The following is a 26,148-nucleotide window of genomic DNA, read 5'->3' as shown; positions in this document are numbered from 1 at the left end:
GGACTGTGGTGAGTGGGAGAACACGTGCCCCATCTAAAGGGGACAGCTCTGTGTAGAGATGGGGGACCAGCTCTTTCAAATCCTCTGATTTAAGAGAAGCGGAAAATCCTGAAATTCTTGTGTAATCTTTCAAGACGAAATGTTGGCAATGCATTTTATAAACGTTTAAATACTTTTGTGAGCCTGTGGCTTATGTTGGGTGAGGGTAATAGCCATGAAGGTGGTGGAGGTGGGGATGCCATGGTGGGGGGATGTGGACTCTCCAAGGTCACAGCTGGTGGCCCTCTCACTTGCCTATCCACCCCTCCTCTTTCTCTTAGCCTCTCCCTGCTCTCTCCTCCCTTGCCCCAGCCCCTTGCCCCGTGGCAATGTGCCCATGTCCCGGCCCCACTCCACTCGGGCTGAGAAAGGCAGATCCCCAGTACCGGGGCCTACCTCACAGCCTCTGCCCACACCACCCAGGAGAGCGGGTCACCCCTGTTCAGCTCATGCCTCCCAGCACCAACCCTTCAGGTCCCAGCCCTGGGCAGAGTCGGAGGTCTGGACCCAGGCACCTGGAGCTGGGTAGGCTCTTCCTCCCGCTGTTGTCTCTTGCCTTGGTCCTGGCCCAGCAGGCACTGCTCTGGACTGAGCCAGCCCCTCTTCATAGTGCCCAGGTCTCCCCTATTTGGCAAGACAAACTCATCCCTGCGACAGACACTTACTAAACGCTGAACTCAGTTCTCAGCACTGGAGAGAGAGAGGAATGAACAAGATGCATACTGTCCAGCCCACAGGGCTCACAGCCTACCTAGGTGGGGAAGATAATCCATGAACATGTAAACAAGCAACCTAATCAGATGACTTCAGGTTGAGAGAAGTGCTTTGCAAAATAATAATGTTTGAGTTGGATCTAAATGCCAAAAATGCAGCCATGGGAAGATCTGGAGGCACAAAGGAAGTGCAAAGGCCCAGAGGTGAGAACAACCTTCGGGTTTTGAGGAACAGGAAGAAGCTAGTGTGAAATGAAGTGTTGAGAGGAGGCCAGAGGGAGTTTGAGACAGCCCTCGAGGAGCGGTGATGGTGAGGCTTGGACTTTCATTTCATTTCAGTGTTGCTGGGCGGGGGGCGTATATTGGGCCCGGGGAGAAGGGGGACAAAACCTGTTGGTAATGTTGGAGCTGGATGATGGGTACATGGAGTCCATTAAATTAGTCTCTTTCCTTCAATGTATGTTTGAAAGTTTTCACTATAAAAAGTTTAAAACATAAAACAGATAAAATACTGATTTTTCATATTATGATTATCAATCTCTCGATTTCTGAGAGAGGACTATGCCAGCCAGCAGCAGGGAATCCCGCCAGAGTCAGCAGAAGGCACAATAACGCCAAGGCCTCCCTCTCCCTTTCCTGGCTCACAGGCCCCAGTCCGGCGAGTTCAAAGTCTGCTGCCTGGCAAGAACAGCCAGCGTGCAGAGCGCGGCGTCGGAAAGGGAAACCAGGGGGCTTGAGACGGGGTACCCAGCCCCGGGAGAGAGCTACAAGCGAGCCCCGCCCAGCCCTGGCTCGCACCCGGGGCGCACCACAACGCACTCAAACTCTGGCCACTCCGCCTGCGCACTTTTCCCGGGAACTTGAGGTTCTGGAGTTGGAATCCAGGCTCCGCCCCCGCCGCGCGCCAGGGCTCCAATTGGCGGAGCTGCCGCTAGGGGCGTGTCGGGGAGAGTTGGAACGCGTCGGCTTGGGCGGTTGGGGTTAGCCCCAGCTGGCAAGAGGAACGGCGCTGCCGAGTGCGGTCTGACACGCAGGCTGCCGGGCGGGGCGCGCGGGGCCCCGGCCGAGGAGGTAAGGGTCCCCGGCCGGGCTGCGGCGAGCGAAGCAGGCGGGCTTCCGGCCGGCCGGCCGCCTCCAAGCTCCCCGGGCCGCCTCGACTATATGGCCCCGGGGCTGGGGCGGGGCGGGCGCGCAGCCGGGACTATCTTGGACTCTGGCCCGGAGCAGAGGCACGGAGCTGGGCGCTTATTGCTGGCTGGTCGGGCTGGAGGCGGGGCGGGGGCTGCAGGGGCTCCAGGGATAGCGGGGTGACAACAGGTAAGGGGTCTCCGGGGTCGAGGCAGGGTCCCCGGTGTATGCGCGACGTGAGAGCGGAAAAGGTCAGGAGGCGCCCGTGGGCGTTGAGCCCTGGGGCAGCAGGGATCTCAGCGCTCCCGCGGTCCGGAGATGGTTCAGGGATTCCTGACTCACGCCGTCGACGGTCCCAGTCTGCGGGGTGTGGAGAAGTGGGCTGAGATAGTTGCCCCAGCGAAGGGGGGAGGAGAGGGAGGTTGGAAGCGCCTTCCAGGTGACCTAGGTGCTTGCTAGCCTCTCTCGTTTAGGAACCGCCTGGCCCCTGAAGCGTGTGAGTTTGTGACTTTTGGTGGGAGTTGTCAAAGGAAACGGAGCCGGGCTTAATCTCCCATTTCACAGAGGAAGTAACTGAGGCAGGCCCAGAGAGAGGTGGCTGTTCCTTCCCAGCCTGCAGTCACCTGGAATCTCCTTCCCTTTCTCTCTCCCTGAACACCTGAAGAGCTGTGCAGGGGGAGAGTTGTCATCAGCCCCTTTTGCAGGTGGAAAAATGGACGCTTTGAGTCACACTGAAACTGTTTTCTTTGTTTTTTATAAATTTATTTTATTTATTTATTTATTTTTGTCTGCATTGGGTCTTCATTGCTGCACGCGGGCTTTCTGTAGTTGCGGAGAGCTGGCTTCTCATTATGGTGGCTTCTGTTGTTGCAGAGCACGGGCTCTAGGCGCACAGGCTTCAGTAGTTGTGGTTTGTGGGCTCTAGAGTGCAGGCTTCAGTAGTTGTGGCGCACGGGCTTAGTTGCTCCGCGGCATGTGGGATCTTCCCAGACCAGGGCTCGAACCCGTATCCCTTGCATTGGCAGGCGGATTCTTAACCATTGTGCCACCAGGGAAGTCCCTGCATTATGCATTTGACAGCATGTGGTGGTATAGATCAGGGGTCTGCAAACTTTTTCTGTAAAGCGCCAAATAGTAAATATTTTAGGCTTTGCAAGCCAGTCCCCATTGCATGTGGCTGTTTTCCAATAAATTGTATTTAGAAAAACGGTAGTTGTTCAGACTTGATATAGATTTGCCACTCCTAGTGTAGATCATGTGTGACACCTCGACTGTCAAGCACAGAACCCTGGCCACCCAGTGACACTTAGGGCATGGCTCACTCACTGAGAGCACCTTTGGCCCAGCTCAGGTGGTGGGATCACTTGTGTTCAGGAAGGCCAGCCCAGGAGCCTGCCCTCCTTCCAAAACCTGCAAGAAAGAGCAGGTCTGTTTACTTCCCTGTTCCCAGACACTGGCCCTTCGGGAGTGTCCACCTTCTGTCAGCATCTGGGGTACCACATGGGGGTCAGCACAGGCTGTCCTGAGGCAGGCGGCCCCAAAAGGAGTGGGCACAGGCTCAGCTCCCTCCTCCCCTGTTCTAAGGGAGGATGGTTCACTTCCCTAGTGACAACAATAAGAACAGGATTCCCCATCTGCTGGGAGGGGTGGGGGATGGGGAGGTGGGGATGCTGCCTCATTTACCAAGAAAATCTCCAGGGGACTTCCCTGGCGGTCCAGTGGTTAAAACTGCGCGCTTCCACTGCAGGGGGTGCGGGTTTGATCCCTGGTGAGGGAAAGAAGTGAGGGGCGCGGTCAAAAAAAAAGAAAAAGAAAATCTCCAGGCCATGTTATAGCAGGTGTGAAGTTCTGGTCGTGGCAGATCTGGTAGGCAGATGTGGGGGAGCCCCCCAGGAGGATGCTGTCTGCCCGGCCCCTCACCCCAGCTGGTACTCGCTGCAGGCCCACGGAGGAGGGGGCACAAGAGCCTTCCCACTACCCCAGTCAGTGTGTGGAGTCAGCTCGGAGCGCAGACCCCTTTCATTGTCACCAGGTACTCCCCACCCTTCCTGCGCCATATTTTGCCGCCAACAGGGCCTGGAGGGGGTCTGTAAACCACTGACTAGGGACAGAACAGTGTGGGGCATCCTGGGGCCTCCTACAAGGGACGGGGAGACAGTGCTGTAGGCCCTCTCCTGCCCAAAGCTCTCCCCTCCCTGGGCGCTGTTCCTCGCTTCCTCCATGGCGCCCACCTGGGTAGCATCTAATCAGAGATGGACCTGGGCAAGTCTGCCTCCAGAGCTCACCCACTGTGGGGGACACCTGCTCTTCTCTCCACATAAAGTCTGTCTGCTCAGTGCTGAATGTGTTAGGCCTCGGTGTGTGGCTGCAAGATTAGGTTTTCACCCAGTTCTGCCAGGTGGCTGCCAGGTGTGTTGGAGGGAACAAGTGGCGTTCCATCCTCAGATGTTCATCCTGGCGTGTCCTGCAGCCTGGGCCCTGCTGCTGTGCGGTCAGGGGAGGCCCAGCCTGGTGACCCGCTGCGAGGCCAGTAGAGCCCAGAGCTCTTGACCCAGACATTGTACTGTAATTCTTTTCTTTTTGAGGACCTTAAATTTAGAAAGAGAGAAAGAAAAAGCTCATGTTCCCACTTCCCAGTACTGACTGGTATTGGGATTTTATCACATTTGCTGCTGCCTTTTTTTAAATGAAAGAAATAAAAATTTCTCCTGATTTTGGTTTGTATCTATCTTTTTGTTTTAAAACCATCTTAACTGTTTTTAAGCTTACAGTTCAGTAGTGTTAAGTATATTCCTATTGTTTTGAAATATCTCCAGAATTCTCTTCATCTTACAAAACCGAAACTCTATACCCATTAAATAAAAACTCTCCTCCACCACCACAGCCCCCGCCCGGACCCCACTCTTCCTCCTCCTCCACCCCCAGCCCTGGTAACCACCTTGCTACTTTCTGTTTCTATGAACTTGACTACTATAGATACATCATATTAGTGGAATCATGCAGTATGTCTTTTGGGGACTTGCTTATTTCAGTTGGCATAATGTCTTCAGTGTCCATCCATGTTGTAGCAAGTGACAGGATTTCTTTTTAAGGCTGAATAATATTCCATTGTATGTCTTTACCACCTTTTGTTTATCCATTCATCCATCAGTGGACACTTGGGATGCTTCCATTTCTTGGCTATTGTGAATAATGCTACTATGAACATGGGTGTGCAAATACCACTTGGAGATCCTGCTTTCAATTCTCTTGGATAAGTAAAGAGAAGTGGATTGCTGAATCATATGGCAGTTCTATTTTTAATGTTTAGAGGGACCTCCATACTGTTTTCCATAGTGGCTGCACCAGTTTACATTCCCACTAACAGTGCAGGAGGGTTCCAACTTTTCCATGTCCCTACCAACACTTATTTCCTGTTTTTTTGATAGCAGCCATCCTCATGGGCGCGAGGCTCCATCCTATCCATTTTGATTCACAGATATAGTTCTTGGACACTTTTTAAAGGTTGCGTAATTTCTGCATACATGATGTCACACAGACCATTCTGCAGGTTGCTTTTTCCACTCAGCGTTTGGTGTCTGTTGTCGCTCCATGTTGACCCACGTGGATCGGGTGGAGTCACCGTAAGTGCCTGCAGTAGCCCATTGTGTGAGTGCACCCAGCTCACCCTTTGTTCTGCCCTTTCCCCTCTGCCAGGCATCTCCGTTGTCGCTGCTGTAGGTCCCAAAGTCACTGCTCTTGGTGTCTCTCCCTCCTTTGCTACACTCTGAGCTCCTCCAGTGGAGCCCTCATCCAGCCCGTCCCGGGGCCCAGCACCCAGCCCAGGGGTCCTGGGGGTGGCCTCTGGAATGTTGCCAGACTGTCCACAGCAGGGACGCAGTGACTGGTCCTAGCAGGACAGCCCAGGGCTGTCACCCATAATCAGCTAGGTTTGCAACATGCAGCCGAGATCAGCAGCCTAAAAATAGTGGTCCTTACATAAGGTGGTGTGGACAGCACTTAGGATGGCTTGTGGTCTGAAAGGGGCAAGTGGTGTGTGAGTGGACAGCACTTAGGATGGCTTGTGGTCTGAAAGGGGCAAGTGGTGTGTGAGTCGGGGCCGAGCACCCCTGTTGTGTAATGCATCCAGCCCCCGCGCTGGCCCCACTGCAGCTTCCCACAGGTGGCCTGACTTAGGGAACTGCAGTGTGGTGACCCAGGAACTCTGCGTGTGTGATCATTTGGCCAGGGGTGGGCTGCGTGTGACTGTACGCTTGTGCGCACACGGTGGTGGCGGCAGCAGCGGCTGTGGGGTCAGCTCTCATCTGCTTCCTCTTCAGAGATAGGAGGTGCTGGCTCCTTCCTCCTGTGGTGGGCCCCAGGGAGCTTTGGTTCATTCATTCACTAGCCACTCACGAAGCACCTACTATGTGCTTGGCACTGTTCCAGGCATTGGGGATACAGCAGTGAACAAGAAAAGGCTCCTGCTGTGATGGAGCTTAGAAGTGGGCGAGGGAAATAGAAAACACGCAAGCAAATGATGGCTAGACAAGAAAATATCAGGTCCTGGTAAGTCCTGTGAAGAAAAAGCAAAATAGGGGAACATCCTACAGAAAAGGTTAGCAAACTTTTTCTGTAAAGAGTACATTTTAGGTTCTGTAACCCTGTGGTCTCTGTCACAGCTCTCAGCTCTGTTACTGCAGCAGGAAAGCAGCACAGACAATTGTAAATGAATGATGTGGCTGTGTTCCAATAAAACTGCATACACGAAACCAGGCTGTGGGCCAGATTTGACCCCCAGGCCGTGGTTTGCAGACCCTGTCCTGGGTAGGGGGAGAAGCTGCCTGAGCTGGGGTTGTCAGAGAGACCCTTTCTGAAAGGGAGATAGCCTTGCTGTCAATTCACTGATGGAGTTGTGTGGTGAGAAGTGGGCAGACTGGGGCCAAGTGTGAGAGAGAAAAATGATGGAGCTTGCTCATGCGTTGAATGGGGGTACAGGAAAGAGGAGATTCAAGGGGGAGTCCTAGATTTGGGGCTTCAACAACTAGGTGAATGGTGGTTTGTTTCTGGAAAAGAAGAGGAGCTGGTGGGAGGTCACAGGGGCAGCTCAGGGGAGAGCTGGGACTGCAGGCTTGCCTTGGGGTCGGCGGTGTTTGGGTGTCCTCAAAGCTGTGAGTCTGGTGAGTCAAAGGGAGTGGGTATGGACAGAGCAGAGGGGGCCCAGGTGAGATCTGGGGCTACCACATGGAGCGCTTGGCAGAGGAGGATAGAGGCCTCCTGCTCCATGGGGGGAGGCTCTGAGCAGCACCATCTCCAGGGGTGCAAGCTCGGGGCTGCCTAGTTACTAACAGAGCCTCAGCTTCCTCCTGTCAAGGGGGGACCTACCTGCTATGGTTGGTGTGAGGACTAAATGAGATAGTCATGCTTGACATGGAAGAAGCACTCAGCAATGGTGCCTGTGATGATGATGGTGGTGACCACTGGGCTCATGGGCTGAGTGAGTGGGTTGCAGGGTCTATGATGCTTTGTCTTGGTAGACGGGGGAGTCACTGACCGGTTGGGGTTGCAGACACCCCATTGCCTGGCACTCCCCATCCTGGTGCATGCACCTGCACCCTTCTGCCTGGGGCAGGCCCAAAGTGCTGGGTAGTCAGTGCTCCTGGAAGCCCCTGAAGGGAGTTGGGGCTCAGTATCCTTGCCCCTTGGGTGGATGGTGTTGAGGCCTGTTCTACCCTGTTTTCCAAGGCTCCCCAGGGGCTTGAGCCCCCACTTCTCAGTCACACATCTTTACTGCTGCCTTCCTATCCCGGGCTGGCTTCCATACGTCCCTCACTGCGGGGGGGGGGGGTCCCCCTTCACCTCCCAGTAACTCCTTGTCTAAGGGTCATTTTCTGGGGCAGCGAGTTTCCTTGGTTGAGTGGCCGTCTGGGCCCGCTGGGTTGCAGTGGGGTAATTAGTGGGTTGTCTGACGGATGGGTTGGTGAGCTGGGGGTTAGGGGGTGGTCTTGACCCACCCCCCCCCCACCCACCCCCATGTCTGAGCAAGCTGACGCCTCCTCTGCTGCTCCTCCCACAGCCGAGTGGCCGAAGATGGTGGACTACCTGGCGAACACGGAGATCAACAGCCAGCGCATCGCGGCTGTTGAGAGCTGCTTCGGGGCATCGGGGCAGCCGCTGGCCCTGCCGGGCCGAGTGCTGCTGGGCGAGGGCGTCCTGACCAAGGAGTGCCGCAAGAAGGCCAAACCGCGCATCTTCTTCCTCTTCAACGACATCCTGGTGTACGGCAGCATCGTGCTCAACAAGCGCAAGTACCGCAGCCAGCATATCATTCCGCTGGAGGAGGTGACGCTGGAGCTGCTGCCCGAGACCCTGCAGGCCAAGAACCGCTGGATGATCAAGACGGCCAAGAAGTCCTTCGTGGTGTCAGCCGCCTCCGCCACCGAGCGCCAGGAGTGGATCAGCCATATCGAGGAGTGTGTGCGGCGGCAGCTGCTGGCCACGGGCCTCCAGCCCAGCACGGAGCACGCGGCGCCCTGGATCCCCGACAAGGCCACGGACATCTGCATGCGCTGCACGCAGACGCGCTTCTCGGCGCTCACCCGACGGCACCACTGCCGCAAATGCGGCTTCGTGGTCTGTGCCGAGTGCTCCCGCGAGCGCTGCCTCCTGCCGCGCCTCTCGCCCAAGCCCCTGCGCGTCTGCAGCCTCTGCTTCCGCGAGCTGGCCGCCCAGAAGCGGAAGGAGGAGGCGGAGGAGCTGGGCACCGGGTCCGCGGGGCAACCGGCCTACCTGGCCGGCGCCGTGTGCGGAGCGTCCAGTGGAGACGACGATGACTCAGACGAGGACAGGGAGGGCAGTGGGGATGGTGACTGGCCCAGCCGCGTGGAGTTCTACGCCTCGGGAGCCTCCTGGTCGTCCTTCCACAGCTGACCCCGGGTCTGCAGACATGCGGGAGGGCTTCCCTAGTCACTTCGGCATCCAAGCAGATGCCATTGCCGGGGCCCCTGAGAGGGCAGAGTTCCCCAAGCTGCCCAGCACCCTGCAGGGCCCTACCCCACGGGACCCTACCCCACGGGGTGGTGGGCACAGCGGAAGCGGATCCTTTTCTCTGAACCCCCAACGCCTCTTTTTGGATACTGGCGTCCCTCTAGTTCCGCTTCAGGTAATTACCTTTTCATTTAGCAAACCCAAAATACTTAGGCCTCTTGGGAACAAATGTCGTTTCTCGGCCCTTTGAGCTGTTGATCCAGATGATCCCTTGAATTAGACAACCTCCGGCAGCTTTAGGGACCAGAGAGAAGGTTGCACTGGAGTGAGGTCCCCTCTTCTCTGAGGCCTTGAATCACCAGACCTGGCACCGCCCCCCTGCAGGAAAGACTGTGGGTCCTGAGAGGCCTCCAGGAAGCCAATGCCTGCCCACCTACCTTGCTGATGCCCACCTGCCTGGCTGGCTGGGCCTTGTCACGGCAGGCATGTGGGCTCACCCAGAGCCAGGCAAGAGACTGCCATGCTGTGGGTGTCCGCCAGGCCCAGGAACTGCAGCCTGAGCTCCCCGTGGTCCAGAGTGGCCTGCCAAGCCCTCTGGCCCGGTCTCACCTCCCTCCAGGTGTCTGATGCCTCTCAGTCCTGTCCTCATCCCTCCCTGTGCTGGAGAAAGCAGTGTTTTCTGTTAGGACTCTTAATTGCAAGTGACAGAAACCCTACCCAGACTGACTTAATAATAAAAAGAAAGTTTATTGACTCATGTGTTTGCAAAGTCCAGGAGTGTTCTTGCTTCAGACACAGCTCTGTGACTGAGGACTGAAACCATGCTAGGTGGCAAATGTCAACAACTGTCCACCACTCTGGGCATTCCTGAGAATGCTGGCAGTTCCAGCGGGGTCAGATGTTTGCACCACACCATGGTTGATTCCCAGGGACAGAGCCCCGTCCATCCAGGCGCCGTGACTGTAGCCCAGCACCTGCAGCCCTGTTCACTTGGTGTGAGTTATCTAAACAGCCAGACAGCAAGTAAAGGAAACAAGGAGCCACTTATCCAGCTCTCCATGAGCCTTCCAGGTTTAAAGCTCTCCCATGTGGCCTCCTGCTCTGGCCCACCCCCGAGGATGGTGCCGTTGAGTGGGGAAGTCCCAAGTGCAGCAACCTGCCATGCTCAGCTGGTGTGTTGTTGGGGCTGGAGCTTGAATGGCAGCCGCCTGATTCCTGACCCACACCCGGCCACGGAGTTGTGGTCCTTCAGGACAGTCTCCTGTACCAGTCTTCCCCCCATCGCCTGGCTGGCCTTGGCCAGAGCCCACTGGGCGGAGTGGGGGTCACTGTCAGAAGTGATGACTTTGGGGCCAGGAAAGCTGCCCCCAGCCCACACTGCGCAGTGCGTGAAACCCCACCGTCAGCTCCAGTCCCTGGGTGAACAGTTGTCCTCCCGGCCCAGTTCTCAAACGTTCACTTGCAGACAGAACCCTGAGAATCTCCTTCGAATGCTAACTCTGATTCAGCAGGCCAGGTGGGCTCCAAGGGGTGGCAACACTCCAGCCTACTCTTGACAGGAGCCACCCGTGTGAGGGAGGGCGGGAGGGACAAAGTGTGAGGCACCCAGGGCCTGCCTGTGGCCTAACCCGCAGGGCAGAGGGACTGGGTGGGGAGGGTCAGAGGTGCTTCCAAGAATTGACGAGTCCTTGGCCTCCCTGAACCACACAAACTGGTTCAGGCAGTTCTGCCTGGGCAGAGGGTTCAGGGCAGGCAGGTTACAGGGTGCAGGGCAACTTACTGAGGCCAGATCGGCGTGAAAGCCCAGGCCAGCTAGTCCTATCCCTTCACCCAGGGTTGGTGCCCCGGCAGGGAGTGCCCAGCTGCAGCCACTGGCGTCTTGGTCACTGCCCCACTCCCCTAGAACCTCCCTTGCCCGGTAAACGGGGAGTAGAAGCACCAGGACAGTGTTCCTTTGGACAGAAGAGAGGATTTCCGCACCTGATTCCAGGCACCGGCAGCCTTCTCCACAGCTGCCTGCCAAAGGGGCACAGGGCACAGAACCCAAGGCAGGTGAGGCCATGCCCTCCACACTCGGGCTGGACAGGTGCTGGCTCGGCCCTCAGCCTTCGACCCTCAGACCTGCCTCCCTCACAGCCCTAGCCACCAGGGCTGGGACTGGGCGGCAGCTTCCCTGAGCCCTGAGGCGTTAGGGCCTGTAAGGACCCAAGGGTTCAAGTGGCCAGCAACCTTTGGAGGGCTTTCATTCACGCAGACTCACTCACTGCTGTATGCTGCATCATGGACTGGGGACACGGCCTGAGTGAGATGCACAAGTTCTCAGCTCTCAAGGAATATACAGCCTAGCACAAGAGGCACAGAAGTGGGTGGCGTCGGGCCTGGCGTGGGCTGTGATGGGGGCATGGACTTGGGCATGGCGGGGCGCGGGAGGAGGGCAGCACTCCTCCAATAGTGAGAATGAGTGAGTGAGGCCAGTTGGGGAGATGGCGTTCCAGACTCCAGACGGGGGAACAGCAAGTGCAAAGGCCCCGAGGAGGGGAGGAGCCCATGTGTTCTGGAGCAGCTTGGCCGGACTGAGGCCAGAGAGGTGGTGGGGGCAGGTGGGATGCACCGGGAGCCACTGGAGCCTTAGCAGGGCGGCAGGGCTGCTGTTTGCTCTCAGGAGCTTGCCCTGGTGGCTGTGTGCGGATGGCAGAGGCGGGAGAATGGCCGTGAAGCCTCCTGCTCCCCCTGGGATCCCCAAGGGGTGGCCTAGGCTTCGCTAAGGCCACATCTGCCTACCACGATAGATGGCGGAAGGCAAGCCTTGGCTGCCCTCAACTTATCCCAAAGGGCTGGCCCCTGCCCTGTTCTGCAAGACGCTCTGATGACAGCAGATGGAGCCCTCGGAAGCAAAGTAAAAGCGCTGGGCGGAATGTTTGCGCTGGGCCAGCGTGTGAGGTGGAGCAGTGATCAGGCCCCCGACCACCGAAGCACAGAGGGGAATGTGTCGGAGGAGTCAGGACCTCCTGAAAGGGAAGATGCGGGCCCAGGAGGGGAAGGCGCTGCCTCGGGAGACCCCCATCTCTGACTCCTTACGGGTCTGTTTCCCTTCAGAGACAACCTCGTCAGCCTGGCTTGGGTCGAGAGTCAGGCCAGGTCCTGACTCCACCCCCGTCACGCACAACCCCCCACCCTACTCCCCCATTCCCCACACCGGCTGTTCTTGGCAGTAGCCTGCTGCCCAGCCAGGCCGCACGGGTCTGCGCTTTCCTCCCCCACCTACCCAACGGCACGTGTTGTCCAAGACTCTGGAGTTGCCCTCAGTCAGGGCCACGTGGCTGGCCCTTGCCCTTGGCCACCATGCTGTCCCCACACGTGGAGGAGGTCAGGAGTTCTCAGGCTGAATCAGTGCCTGGCTGTTTGTGGATGTTCCCTTTCCCCCAGGACGATGCTTAAGGTCCGGCAGCAGGGCTGGGTCTGCTGGGCCTGCGTCTAGGTCCTCTCAATCCCTCCTGAGGCTTCACTTGCAAGGCCTGGTAAGGGCACGAGAACCAACAGTCCTGCCAGCCAAGTGCTCCTGTTCACCACCCAGGAATCTTCCCCCTCAGCTGGGTGTGGACTCCACGGCCCTGCCAGAGGCTAAGCCTGCTAACAGGCTTTGGACGCTGGGAGGGGCCTGCCTTGCCCCTCCTTCTCAGAGCTGCAGATGGACGAGGGTCTGAGGACCAGGCCCAGGCGTTTGAGGGGCACTGTGGAGCCCCTACAACCTTAGCGCTGCCTGAGGCACCCTTGCTGGAATCATCCCTGACGGAAGTCTGAAGTCGCTCCAGGTGGAAAGTCAACTCACAACGGCGACCTCAGGGCATTTGGGGACTGACTGACAGGCAGGCCTCCCTTTAGAGTTTAGCCCACTCCTAGGCAGGGGTGCTATGTTCCTACAGGACTCAGCTATTAGGGGAGGCCTCCTCAGGCCTCCTCCAACAGTTTTGTCTGTTGGGGTTTTTAGATGCTGAGTTTTCTTAAATAGGGCCCACTGCATGCGGGCTGATAACATTTGGGTGCTTTCTGCCACAGGCAGGCAAGGGATTCACAGGACCCAAGGAATCTTATCCCTCCTGGATGATGATGATGGTGGGTAGTGGTGCTGATGGGAGCTGTGGCTGCCACTTACTGAGACCCATCTGTGCACTGGTCCCAGAGAGGCAGACCCAGGTCACACAAGGCCATCCTAAGGCCCTCAGGACAGCTGTTTGATCAGGGAGGGCTTCCTGGAGGAGATGGTGTTTGGTTGAGCCTCAGAGGAGGGCAGGACTTTATCATAGAGGGTGGTAGTCTCCATGAGGCCTGGGAGTCTGGGTCTTTTTGTTAACCATCCCCTCCTGTCCCTGGCATTAATTTGTTGACTGAATAAATGAATCAAGTAAGAAATAGGCTGGGGGCACTGGGGCAGAGGGGATGACAAGGAAACGGGAATTGGGCCTCACTCCTGGAACCCCCAGTCAAGGCGCTGGATGAGAACCCTGGCCTCTTTCTGGAGGGTTGGAGACCAGCCCCTCCCCCAAGACACTGATTGTTGCCCTCTCAGGCAGGACAGGAAGTACCCATCCACCCCCACCCACTCAGGCAGAGCTTTCTGGAAAGGTGTCATCACACCTGTTTGCAGGGGTCCAGTGGCTCCCTTGGGGATGGCATCCAGGTTGTCATCAGAGGATTTCTGGTGGCCTGGCCTCTTTCCTGCCCCAGCCTGTTCTCTGGGACACGGCCACAGAGAGGCTGCAGGGGGGGTCAGGGCCACTCTCGGGCTCAGCCACTGGGCAGGGTGAGAGTGGGTGCGAGGCTGACCCAGTTCTCAGCCAGGACCCAGGGTCTCTCAGGCCACAATTGCAAAGCAAGGCAGCCGCTTCCTCTGCCCTGGACCTGCAGGAAGTGGCCTTCTTGAGGGCTGTGGGCAGGGGAGGGGACGCCTCTGTGTCTGGGGCTTTTCGCACCTGGCTGGCAGGCTCTGGGCTGCCTGAAGCCTCCCTCCTCAGTGCTCACTGCCTGGCCCGTGCCTCTTTCTGTGCCCAGGCCTGCAACTGTGACGGGGCCCCTGCCCTCCACCTAGGTGCCCTGCTTCAGCCCTGAGCAGACTCAGTGGGACCTGTGCTCAGAGGGCAGAATGTGGGGTGGGGGCCAGAGGTCGAGGAGAGGGGTCTGCCTCACTAAGACCAACAGAGCCAGGCTCTGGGCTTCTCTGGGCTACTTGCTATCTCTGTGCTCACCATTCCACCTCTGCCCATGAACTTAGCCCTCCTGTGAACCCCAGTGCAGCTGCCACCTCCACTCTGCTGCCTTCCTGGGATGCCCCAGGTCAGCATGGCTGTCCCATTTATGCTCCCAGAGCACCTGCAGCCCTGCTCCAGCTTCCCCACCCTCTGTCCTCCCGAGGTGCCTGAGTGGGCCTGTGCCCATCAAAGCTGGCCCTCAAGTCTGAGCCACTGAAGGGCAGGGGGCAGCTCAGTCATCATTCATCTGCGGCCCCCACAGCTCCCAGCACAGGCCCAGTGCCCCTGGCCATTTCACAGATGCTTCTCTTCTAGGGGAAGGTAGCCTTGTGACTTCCCCTAGCTCCCGGGGGCCATTGGCAAGATGCTGGGTTCACAAGGACAGCCGCTGCGGTCACAACTGCCCCCATCGGCTTGGCCTAACCTGCTTGTCTGGCCTGCATTGGCGCCTGCACTCAGGCCTTCTAGCCAGACACTGGGGTGTCTTCCGGCCCTTCCCTTGCCTGTCCCCCACCCTTTTGCCCTTCCAGGCCACCCAGGTCCGAACTGAGGGAGACTGTGGTGCACTGAAGCACCGAAGGAGCTTCCTTAGGGCCTTGGAGGGAGCAGTTCACACAAGGCCATGGCGCTGGATGTGGACCAGGCTGGGCGCCCCCGTCCCCAACACAGACACCTCCAGCCCCTCTCGGCCTGCCTCCTCCTTTTCCCCTCCTGGACTCCCCATCTCAAAGCCTCAGGCTGGCTTTGGATGAGTCTAGAAGGGAGGAACAGACAGTGAGGGCGCAGGAAGGAGAGGAGAGTGAGGCCCACGGGAGGCCCTTGGGGCTCCTCCCCGCCCCCTTCACAGGCCCCCAGGGCAGGCGTGTCCCCGACACTCGCGAGTCGGGGTCAGTGCCGCACGAGAAGCAGTGGCCAGATCCCATCTCCTGCTGGCTGCTCTCCACACCACAGAGCCCAGCTCTGACCGGAATGTTCCAACACTAAAGACAGAAAGGCAGGCGGGCAGGCGGGGGTGGGGGGGGACAGAGGGAGGGCAGGCTGAGCCAGACGTTTCTGGGCAAAAACAAGAGGAAATTTCAGTCCTTGGAACGTCAGCTTAGGGATCCTGCCAGACATTCTGACCCCAAAGAACAGGCTTTCCAGAGACCGGTTCCTGCCCACCGTGGCTCCCAAGCAGGGAGGGGTGGGAGTGGGGGCCTGGGGCTAGTCATCCTTGCCACCCATTCTTTCTCAGTACAGAGGGTCCTCTGGCTGCCCACAGCAATGCCCAGGGCTGAAGAAATCAGGGTCCCAGGATTCTGGCGCACACACACACACACACACACATACACAAACTTTATGTAGTTTGTAAATTACCAATATTCTAAAATGCCAAAATGCCTTCCTTTGTATCTCAACCAAGGCTCCTGGGGTCCCCACCCCCCAAGTCAGGAAGTGGAAGAACCCGTCAGCCTTGGTCTAAGACCAGCCACTAGCTGACAATTTCTTTCCCCAAGACCTGAGCTGGAGTAGAAGTCAGAGTTGAAGCAAAGGCACTCAGTGAGAGGGAGGGGGCCTGGGGGGCCACAGCAGAGGCAGGGCTCAGGGGGCCCAGCACTGAGTGGGGCTGGTGTGCAGATCGTCACCCCAGGACAGGCCCAGGATCCCCGTGCCCTTTCTGTTCTGCACTCATGCTGTGTCCTCACCTGGAAACACCACTTTGCTTACTGCTCCCTACCCCCTGCCGCTAGAGCGAGTTCACGGGGTGGTGGGAGCCCGTGGCTTACCTGAGTACATGTTCCTCCCTCGGGCGGTCACACTCTGGTACTCCCTGGAGTGAAATAATACAAAAAATATATATTCGTCTCTGCCCCCAGTTCCTGGCACAGAGCTCCTAAAACCTTTGTAATTTCCCAAGTGATAAGAGCACTAGGAACATTTCTGACACAGAGCTCCTAAATCCCCTGGAATTTCCTGCGTGAGAGCAGTGTCTCTTTTTCTAATGAAGCAACACTTGTAGAAAGACTCAGCCATGATTAGAAGCTTGGAACTTGTAGTCCCCCCCACCTCCACCAACCACCCAGACGGGGAGAGATTGAGTTAATGATCAATCATGATGAAAGCTCCGTAAAAATCCCACAAGCGCAGCGTTGGGAGAGCTTCCAGGCTGGTGAACACATGGAGGTGCTGGGAGGGTGGTGCACCCGGAGTGGGCACCCAAGCTCCACATCCCTTCCCACTCATCTCTTCATCTGGCTGTTCATCTGTATTCCTTATTATATCCTTTATAACAAACAAGTAAACAAGTATTTCCCTGAGTTCTGTGAGCTGTTCTAGCAAATTATCAAACCCAAGGAGGGGGGTCACAGGAACCCTGATTTATAGCCAGTCTGTCGGATGTACAGGTGACAACCTAGGACTTGGGATTGGCATCTGAACCGGGGGCAGTCTTATGGGACTGAGCCCTTAACACCAGTTAGTGCCAGAATGGAATTGAATTATAGGACATCCAGTCGGTGTCACAGAGAATTGCTTGGTGCAGGGAGGGGCGGGTGGGATGAACCCCCGCACATCTGGTATCAGAAGTGCTGCGAGTGTGGTACTAACATGAGAGAAAATGAGATCACGGAGTGTTTTTCCCACGCCCCTGGGGAAGCCCTCTTCCTTACCTTTAGCCACATGTTTTGCTGCAGCTGACTCACCCACACCCTGGCTCTAGAAATGGGCACAGGACACAGGTCCGGACAACCAGTGCAACCGTGGGACTAAGTGAGGGGACCTACTGAGAGCTGCGAGGGTCCACAGCCACTTCCTCCAGCTGCGCAGAGAGAGGAGTGGTCCTGAGTCATGTGACAGGGGTCTCAGCCCAGCTCTCAGGGCAAAGGACCAAGGAGTCTACAGAAAGGGACCAGGTGAGGGTCTTGGGGCCCATATTCACACCCAGAATGAGGCCGTTGCCAAGACACTGTGCAGATTTCAATTCAGTTAGGGAGAAATCCACCCAATGATGAACAGCTCCAAGATATGAAAAAAGAACATTCACAGTGATTGTTTCCTTTATTCAAGTCAAAAACAATGCGACATCTCACTCAGGCAGTCTGTCTCACAAGCTGATTATCACATGAGTGGAGGAACAAACATAATTCAGATGAAAATCTGATTTGGGGAAACAAAGCCTGCCCAGCCCTCCTCAAGTTAGGAGAGCAATGATGCAGAGAGACCAAGTTCTTCAAGGATATACTTTGTGAAAGCACCCGTGTCCTCCAGGATTAGGTCCTAGGTATTTCGGCACATCGACCTCCTCTCCAAAGGTCAAGTAGTGAGCAGGTAGGAAAATCAACAGGTCTTCAGAGTATTACAAGGATGAAATTAGCACAGGGTCGGATATAAGACAGAGCAGTCATCTGTCTGGGTTACCACTCTGGGACTTTTGTTTTCTTTCTTTTCTTTCTTCCTTCCTTTCTTTCTCTCTCTCTCTCTCTTTCTTTCGTTCTTTCTTTCTTTTTCTTTCTTTCCTTCTTTCTTTCTTTCTTCCTTCCTTTCTTTCTTTCGTTCTTTCTTTCTTCCTTCCTTCCTCCCTTCCTCCCTCCCTTCCTTCCTCCCTTCCTTCCTCTCTTTCTCTCTCTCTTTCTTTTTTCTTTCTTTCTTCCTTTCTTTCTTTCTTTACTTCTTCCTTCCTTCCTTTCTTTCTTTCTTCCTTCCTTCCTCCCTTCCTCACTCCCTTCCTTCCTCCCTTCCTTCCTCTCTCTCTTTCTCCCTCTCTCTTTCTCTCTTTTCTTTCTTTCTTTCCTTCTTTCCTTTCTTCCTTCCTTCCTTCCTCTCTCTCTTTCTCTCTCTTTCCCTTTCTTCCTTCCTTCCTTTCTTCCTTTTCCTTTCTTCCTTTCTTCCTTTCCTTCTTTCCTTCTCTTTCTTTCTTTCCTTCTTTCTTTCTTTTTTCTTCCTTCCTTCCTTCCTTCTTCCTTTCTTCCTTTCTTCCTTTCTTTCTTTCTTTCTCTCTTTCTCTCTTTCTCTCTATCAAGGTCTAACCTTCATTCAGAAAAGTGCACAAACTTCAAGTGTGCAGCTCAGTGAGACTTTGCACACTCTCACACACACCTATAAGCACCACCCAGATCAGGATATAGAGCATCTCCAGCACCCAGAAGGCTCCCTCAGTCCCTCCCAAGCAGTACCTGCCTCCAAGGGTAACTGATGTTCTGCTTTCTGTCACCACAGATTTTTTTCCTATTTTTTTAAACTTCATATTGATGAAATAAAATTCATACTTTATGGCAAGACCAGAAAAATTTAAACATAAAATTTTTCTCTGCCCATTTGGGCCTCCTCCCTTTAGTGTGTGTTGTGCATCTGCATTAACCAGACCTCCTTAGGAGATAACATTCCTCCTTAATCTCATCAAGGGTCACAACTCTTTAGGCGATAACCTTCTTTCTTAATCTTGCAAGGGGCCATGATGACCCATGACCCACTACTCGCTTTGTACTCAGAGATCTGGATTGTGTAAACTGTCAACAATACGTCATTTAATACACAGCCCTTTGTCTCAAAAACTTATGTAACTGTGCTTTGATCTCTAACAAGTGGAACAGTTCTTGGAGCTTTCTGAGAGGCTGTTCCTGGGTTATAATCCTCAGTCTGGTTCGAATAAAATTTTCTATTTCTTTCTTAGTTCAACTGATTAACGTTTCTTCGACAACATGAATAGAATCACACTGTATGTCTCCTTTTGTTCAGGCTTCTTTGCTCAACACTGTGTCTGTGAGATTCCCCTCTGTCTCTGTGGGTGATGTGGTTGTTGTTTTTCATCGTAGTAGAATATTCGACTCTGGGAACCCTCCGCAATTGTTTATTCATTCTGTCGCCAGGCATTTGGGTTGTTTGCAATTGGGGTTATCATGAATGAGGGTTCACGACCAATCTTCTAGATGTCTGTTGGTGGACGTAAGCCCTCATTTCTCTTAGGCACGTAACTAGGAGTGGAGTTGCTGGGCCATAGGAGAGATGTATACACGGCTTTAGCAGATGGTACCCAGCGGTTCTCGGCAGGAGGCAAACCAATTGGCATCCCCACCGGCAGTAGGTGAGGGCTCCAGTCGTCCCACGTTCTCACCAGCAGTTGGTGTTGTCTGTCTTTCCCACTGCTGTCATTCTGGAAGGCTACTTGGCACGTAGGCCTCAGACACTGTGCTGACGTTGAAGCCAGCCTCACCAGGCACACGGGAGGCTGCCTTTTCTCTCACACTTGGGTGGAGTGGATGTGTGAGATGGAGATGGTGTGGGAATTAGGCCTGGCCCGCGAGAAGCAGTCAGGCTGCGTATGGGATGCAAAACGAAATGGGAGAAAACCTGCCTGCTAGCTTTTAAATTTTTATTTATTCATTCAACAAGTATTGATTGAGTACCTGCAAGCACTGGGAATATAGCTGTGACCAAATCAGACAAAAATCCCTCACCTCCTGGAGCTCACACTATAGTGAAGAGAGACAGGCAAATACAATTTTTTAAAGTATGTTATACTCTCTCTATCTCAGGTGTCTTTTCCAGCACTAGGGTGATTTCCAACCAAGAGGGACCACACTATTTGGAAATGCTCATGCCTGTCCCTTGTCAGTTCAGCTCTGCTGATGTGCTTTTTCTTTTGTTTTCTGAAAAGATTATCTCAACACTCTTCTTGATATAGATGGTCTCTATATCATCTGGGAAAAAAAGTCCGTAAGGGAGTAAATTTGTAGGTATCGAGTGCTGTAGATGATAACAAGGCAGGGTAGGGGACAGTGAGGGCTGGACAGCCACAGTTTCAGATCCAGTGGCCAGGCAGGGCTTCACTGAAAAGGTGGATTTAAGTTAAGACCTGAAGGAAACGAGGCAGATATTCGGGAGAGGGAAGAAACAAGTGCAAATGCCTTGGGGTGGGAAGGTCCCTGCCCTGGTCCACGAGCATAGAGGAGGCCAGCGTGGCTGGGGCAGAGCCAGTGGCCGGAGATGAAGAGATGAAGGAGATGAGGGGTAAGGGGGAGGGAGGCGAAGTAGGGGCCTGGAGGCACTGTAAAGGCTCTGGTTTTTCTCTGGAGTCAGACAATGGGAGTCATGGGAAGGCTTTCAGCTGAGAAGTGGCACAAGCTGACTCATCTTTTAGCAGGATCACTGGCTGCGATGAACTTGACTAAGAGGGCCAGGAGGGCAGCTGGGAGATCACCGAGGAGGGAGAGATGATGGTGGCATGGACCAGGGCCCAAGTGGATGTGCTGAGAAGAGATTAAATTACGGATCTACTTGAAGGAAGAACCAACAGAATTTGCTAATGAGATGGATGTAGAATGTGAGAGAAAGAAAGACGTCAAAGCAACTGGAGGCGTACAGCCCCTTGTTTCTGAGATCCAGAAGGCTGGAGGAGGAGCTGCTTGTTATTGTTGTTGCTTGTGTGTTGTGGGTTTTTTGAGGAGTGGGGAGTATGGTATCAGGAACTCAGTTTTGGGATGTAAAGTTGGGAAGATTGAGCGGGCAGTTGTACTTAAGGGACTGGAGTTCAGGAAGAAAGTCTGAGCTGACAAACACACTTGGGAATCTTCAGTGAGTGAGCAGGCTGTGCACAGGATGAAAGCCCCAGGGGGGTGCTGTAGATAGAAAAGAGAAGGGGTGAGCCCAGACGTGGCAGCAATGTAAGTGTCCATCGATGGATGAATGGATAAAGCTGTGGTGTACATATACAATGAAATACTAGTCAGCCACGAGAAAGAGTGAAATCTTGCCATTTGCAACAACATAGATGGACCATGAGGATAATATAAGTGAAAAAAGATGGAAGGTGAAAGAAAAAAAAATCATATGGTATGATCTCACTCATATATGGAATCTAAAAACAAAAACCAAAAAAAAAAAAACCACAAGACCCCCAAAACAAATGAACAAACAAAAAAACAAAAACAAACTCACAGACACAGAGAACAGACTCGTGATGACCAGAGGGGAAGGGAGTTGGGAGGATGGGCAAAATGGGTGAAGGGGGTCAAGTGTAAGGTGATGGATGGTAACTAGACTTTTGGTGATGACCACTTTGTAATGAACACAGATGTTGAATTATAGTGTTGTACACCTGAAACTTATATAATGTTATATACCAATTTTACTTCAATAAAAAGACAGAGGGAGCGATAGTGAGAGGCCCGTGTACCGCGATGAAGAGTGGCCCCCACTTGCCGCAACTAGAGAAAGGCCTCGCACAGAAACGAAGACCCAACACAGCCAAAAATAAATAAATAAAAATAAATTAAAAAAAAAAAGTAAAAAGCTTGAGATATAATTTACATACCATACAACTCACCCATTTAAAGTGTACAATTCAATGGCTTAAAAAAAAAAAAGAGAGAGAGGGAGGGAGAGAGAGAGAGAGGAGGGGTCAAGCAATGAACCTTGGACATTTCAGTGTTTACAAGTCAGGACTGGAGGTGGAAGCAGCAAAGATCAAGAAAGAGCAGCCGGGGAGGCCGAAGGAAACCAGGAGAGCACAGGGTCGGGGAGGCCAAGTGGAGAGGGGTGGTCAACTGGGCCAAATGCTGCCCACGGGTCAGGTAAGATGAGGACTGAGAATGACCACTGGGTTTAGTAACATGGAGGACAGTGACCTTGACAGGAGTTCATTTAGTGGGGTAGTAGGAGCAGATGCCTGCCAGAAGGGGAAGAGACAAACTGGTGACAGTGAGTGTGGAAAACTCCTGTGAGGAATTCCACTGCAAAGAGAAAGAGAGAAATGGGGTGGCAGCTAGAGGGGGCAGCAGTACCAAAGAGAATTTTTTTAAACAGCTTTATTGAGATATAATTCACATCGCATAAAATCCACCCTCCCTCTTTAAAGTATACAGTTCAGTAGTTTTTAGTATATTCACCAGATTGTGCAACCATCTCCATTATCTAGTGTCAGAACATTTTTGTCACCCTGAAGAGAAACCCCATGTCCGTGAGCAGCCATTCCTCCTCTCCCCATGCCCCTGGCAGTCACTGATCTACTTTCTGTCTCTATGGATTTGCCTATTCTGGACATTTCATATAAATGGAATCATAGAATATGTGGTGTTTTGTGACTGGCTCTTTCACTTAGCATATTTTCAAAGTTCATCCATGTTGTAGCATGTGTCAGTATATACATAATATAATTCTTCTTTATTGCCGAATAATATTCCATTGTATGTTATATACAATGTATATGCCACGTTTTGTTCATCCATTCACCAAGTGATGAACATTTGGGTTGTTAACACTTTATGGCTATTATAAAAAATACTGCTAATAAACATTTGTATACAAGTTTTTGTGTGGCCATATGTTTTCAATTCTCTTGGGTATATACCTAGGAGTGGAATTGCTGGATCATAGGATAACTCTATGTTTAATATTTTGAGGAACTGTCGAACTGTTTTCCAAAGTGACTGCACCATTTCACATTCCCAACAGCAACATACAAATGTTCCCATTTCTTCCCAATCTCATCAACATTTGTTATTGTCTTTTTTATTTTTGCCATCTGAATAGTGGAGAAGTGGTATCTCATTGTGGTTTTGATGACTAATGATGTTGAACATCTTCTCACGTGCTTATTGGCCATGAATATCTTCTTTGGAGAAATGTCTGTTCAAATCCTTTACCCATTTTTAAATTGGATTATTTGTCTTTTTATCGTTGAGTTGTGAGAGTTCTTTATATATTCTAGATAGTAGTCCCTTATCAGATACATGATTTGCAATTATTTTCTCCCATTCTGTGGATTGCTTTTTCACTTTCTTCATGGTGTCCTTTGAAGCATGAAAGTTTTTAATCTTAATGAAGTCCCATTTATCTATTTTTTCTTTTGTCACTTATGATTTTGTGTCTTATCTAAGAACCCATTGCCTAATCCAAGGTCATAAAGAGTTATTCCTATGTTCTCATCTTAGAGTTTCATAGTTTTAGCTCCTACATTTAGGTGTATGATCCATTTTGAGTTAATGTTTTATATGTTATAAGGTAGGGGGTCATCCAACTTCATTTTTTTATGTGTTGTTCCAGAACCATTTGTTGAAAGGACAATTATTCCCCACTGAATTTCCCTGGTACCCTTGCTGAAATTTTTGTTGTTTTTTTAATATGGGAGAAATCATGCACATGTTCATGCTGATGGGACAGGTCTGTGCAGCTGGGGACGTGGCAATGAGGGGTAAGGAGGAGAATGACTGCAGCAGTGCCCTCAGGAGGGAGGGGGTGAGATCTGGTGTCCAGTGGAGGGGCTGGCCTGAGTCAAGAGCAAGGGCGGTTCCTAATACCAGGAGGAAAGATGGGCACAGATGTAGGGAGTGAACATTCTCTTCCGGTTAATTCTTTTTCTCAGGGAACGAAGGTCATGACCTGAGGGAAGACACAGGAGGAAGGGTTGGGAGCTGAGGAGAGGAGAGGCAGTGGGAGAGGAAGTGAACTAGGAAAACACAGCGGTGCTGAGTGAGACCAGTCATTGTGGACAGGTGTTTTCTTTAGCCACATTCAGCTCGGCAGGTGCAGGCAGAGAGGGGGTAGAGATTAAGGGGTGCCATCCTCCAAGGCCTCTGAGGGCCACCTGTGCCTGGGACAGAAGGACAAGGCTGGTTCTTAGTGGCTGAGGATGTTCATCCAGGGGGGTCTTCACCCACACACCAGGTCGAGTTGTCATCTCAAGGCAGGGAGAAAATGCTGTTGCCCCTAAATCAGGTTAGAGAACAGGGATCTGGGAGGTCCCCAGTAAGCCTCCCCCTCCCAGCTTCCCACCTGCCGCAGTCTGCTCAGGCTGCCATAACAAAGCGCTGCAGACTGGCAGCCTAACCATGGACATGTATCGCTCGCAGTTGTGGAGGCTGGAAGTCCAAGATCAGGGTGCCGGCATGGCTGGGTTCTGATGAGGGCTCTTGGCTTGCAAACGGCCCTCTCCTCCCTATCTTCACATGGCAGAGAGAGAGAGAGAGAGAGAGAGAGAGGGAGGGAGCTCTCTGGTGTTTCTTCTCACAAGGGCACTAATCCCATCGTGGGGATGGGGGTCCCCACACCATGGCCTCAACTAACTCTAATTACCTTCCAAAGGCTCCATCTCCAAATGCCGTCACATTGGGGGTTAGGACTTCTGCATACGAATTTGGGGGAGAAACAATTCAGTCCATAGCACCATCCAACCTGATCTTGACCTCTAACAAGGACCACAAACAAGCCCAGATGCTGAACTTCAGAACAGAGAAGGGACAGAAAGAGGTTCCTGGCCCTTAGAGGGACATGTCTGTATCACTGGCAACCCAAGGGGAAAAGAAAAATTTTTCATCTTTATGTTTTCTATTATGTATCTTACAGAGTGGTGATGCCTGACGTGGTAGCCACTGGCCACACGTGGCTTGACACGTGGCTAGTCAGATTTGAGATGTGCTATAATTGTGACATATACACTGAGTTTCGAAGAGATAATATAAAAATTTGGAAAATATCTCAATAATCTTTTCTATTGATTACGTGTTGAAATGATAATATATGTTGGTTATATTGGGTTAAAGTATACTACTAAATTTATTTTTTACTTTTAAAAACTGAGGTTACTAGAAAATCTAAAATTGTGTTTGTGGCTTGTATTATATTTCTATTGGACAGACCTTAGAGGGAAGACTCTGTATCCAAACAGCTCCCAGCATGGCTGGCCCTCCTGCCTTGGTCAGGGGGCACATGTAACACCCCTCAAGGCTGTGCTTTGGAACCTTGCGCTGCAGTGGGACCTCGCCTCTGTGGGGGCAGGCTTGTGAGGACGCTGCTTGTGAGGTGGCCTTGAACAGTTCCTGGGAGAAGCAGCCCCAGGGAGCTGGGGACCAGGCTGGCTCTTGCCTGGTTTGCGGATAGGTAAGTAATTCACATTTTAAAACACTAGAATCCCCTCAGGCACAAGATGCCCACACTCTGAGATTCTCATCCACCTGTGCCGCTTCCCCTGAGCCACACCCTTGAGGCATTGGAAGCCCTTGGGGTCACCAGCACTGGTTACAGCTTGTCTTTTTCTTTATTCCCCCCAAGCACATAAGTATGAAGTTGCTGTAAGGCAAATGATGCGTATGGAGCAATTCCACTGACTTTCATACACCCATCCCCATTTACGACTTATTAAAATTGGCGTTAGTATTCCATTATATTGCCCACATACACAGTTTAACTATTTCCCTATTGTTCAACATCGGAATTGTTTCCCTTTTTTCCTGCCATCATAAACAGCAGTGCTATGAATATCTTTATCTTTTTTCTGTTTGAATTATTTTATTGTAATGTTTTCCCTGAAGTGAAATTGGTTGGCTGGAAAGTATATACAATTTTATGGTTCCTGTGACTTTTTTCCTTTAAATCACTCTCCCAAAAGACTGTATCACTATGTATTTTCTCCAGTGGAGTGTATGTATGTGTATACATTGGTTTCCCACAGCCCTGCCAGCTCTGGGTTTGATCATGTGTATTCATTAATACTAATTAATTGGTGTGTAACAGATAACTCCTAGATATTATCCTTTCATTTGTTTCACTGCAAATGAGAACGAGTAAAGTCCTCCTCTTAAGACCCACAAAAATTAAATAGCCTCCACCTCAATAATTTAGAAAAACATTTTTTAACTTCCTCCATTTGCCAGCATTTGGGGTACCTTAGCAGCCCCGAGGCTGCGATGCAGCCGGCCAGGCCCAAGCTTTGCCTCCTGACCCGCTGTCATCATAATGGTCCGAGATGCCACCTCCAGCGAATAAAGCCATTTATCTCCTCCCAACAAACTGAAAATATATCAGACAGTCCTTCTTCCCTGTGTGGTTTAGATGAATCCTGGCATTGCTTAACTGCCATATGTTGACTGTTCAGGACTGAGAGACATTCTGGTTTATATGCAAAAAGGTTGCAGCAGACATGGCTGATGTTCTGTTCATGGCTTATTAAAACCTCAGGAAGGCCCCAGCCCCCTCCCAAGGGGAACTCACAAAACAGCATATCCTTGTGGAGCCACATCCTGGCCTGGCTGGAGACTCAGAGAAGGCTCGACAGGCCCAGCTCAGAGGGAAGAAGAGAAAGGATG

The 26,148-nt window shown here is 52.7% G+C and overlaps 1 protein-coding gene across 2 annotated transcripts; it reads left to right on the top strand.

Annotated features, from left to right (window-relative positions):
* The first annotated feature begins 1,671 nt into the window (after window positions 1–1,671).
* Window positions 1,672–26,121, top strand: PLEKHF1 (pleckstrin homology and FYVE domain containing 1). Of its 2 annotated transcripts, XR_014256674.1 has the most exons (3): window positions 1,672–1,823; window positions 7,936–9,021; window positions 24,701–26,121. XR_014256674.1 is itself a non-coding variant. In XM_082437063.1 (2 exons), the coding sequence occupies exon 2, from the start codon at window positions 7,950–7,952 to the stop codon at window positions 8,787–8,789; it is 840 nt and encodes a 279-aa protein (XP_082293189.1). In that variant the 5' UTR covers window positions 1,672–1,823; window positions 7,936–7,949; the 3' UTR covers window positions 8,790–9,603. The 2 variants fall into 2 exon arrangements, 1 of the variants encoding a protein (XP_082293189.1); XM_082437063.1 differs by lacking the exon at window positions 24,701–26,121 and having other exon boundaries at window positions 7,936–9,603.
* The last annotated feature ends 27 nt before the right edge of the window (window positions 26,122–26,148 follow it).

The sequence above is a fragment of the Balaenoptera physalus genome, assembly GCF_965194825.1.
Source record: "Balaenoptera physalus genome assembly, chromosome: 19".
In the NCBI taxonomy this organism is placed as follows: Eukaryota; Metazoa; Chordata; class Mammalia; order Artiodactyla; family Balaenopteridae; genus Balaenoptera; species Balaenoptera physalus.
The sequence above is the reverse complement of the archived record's forward strand: the minus strand, read 5'-3'. Positions and strand labels throughout refer to the sequence as shown.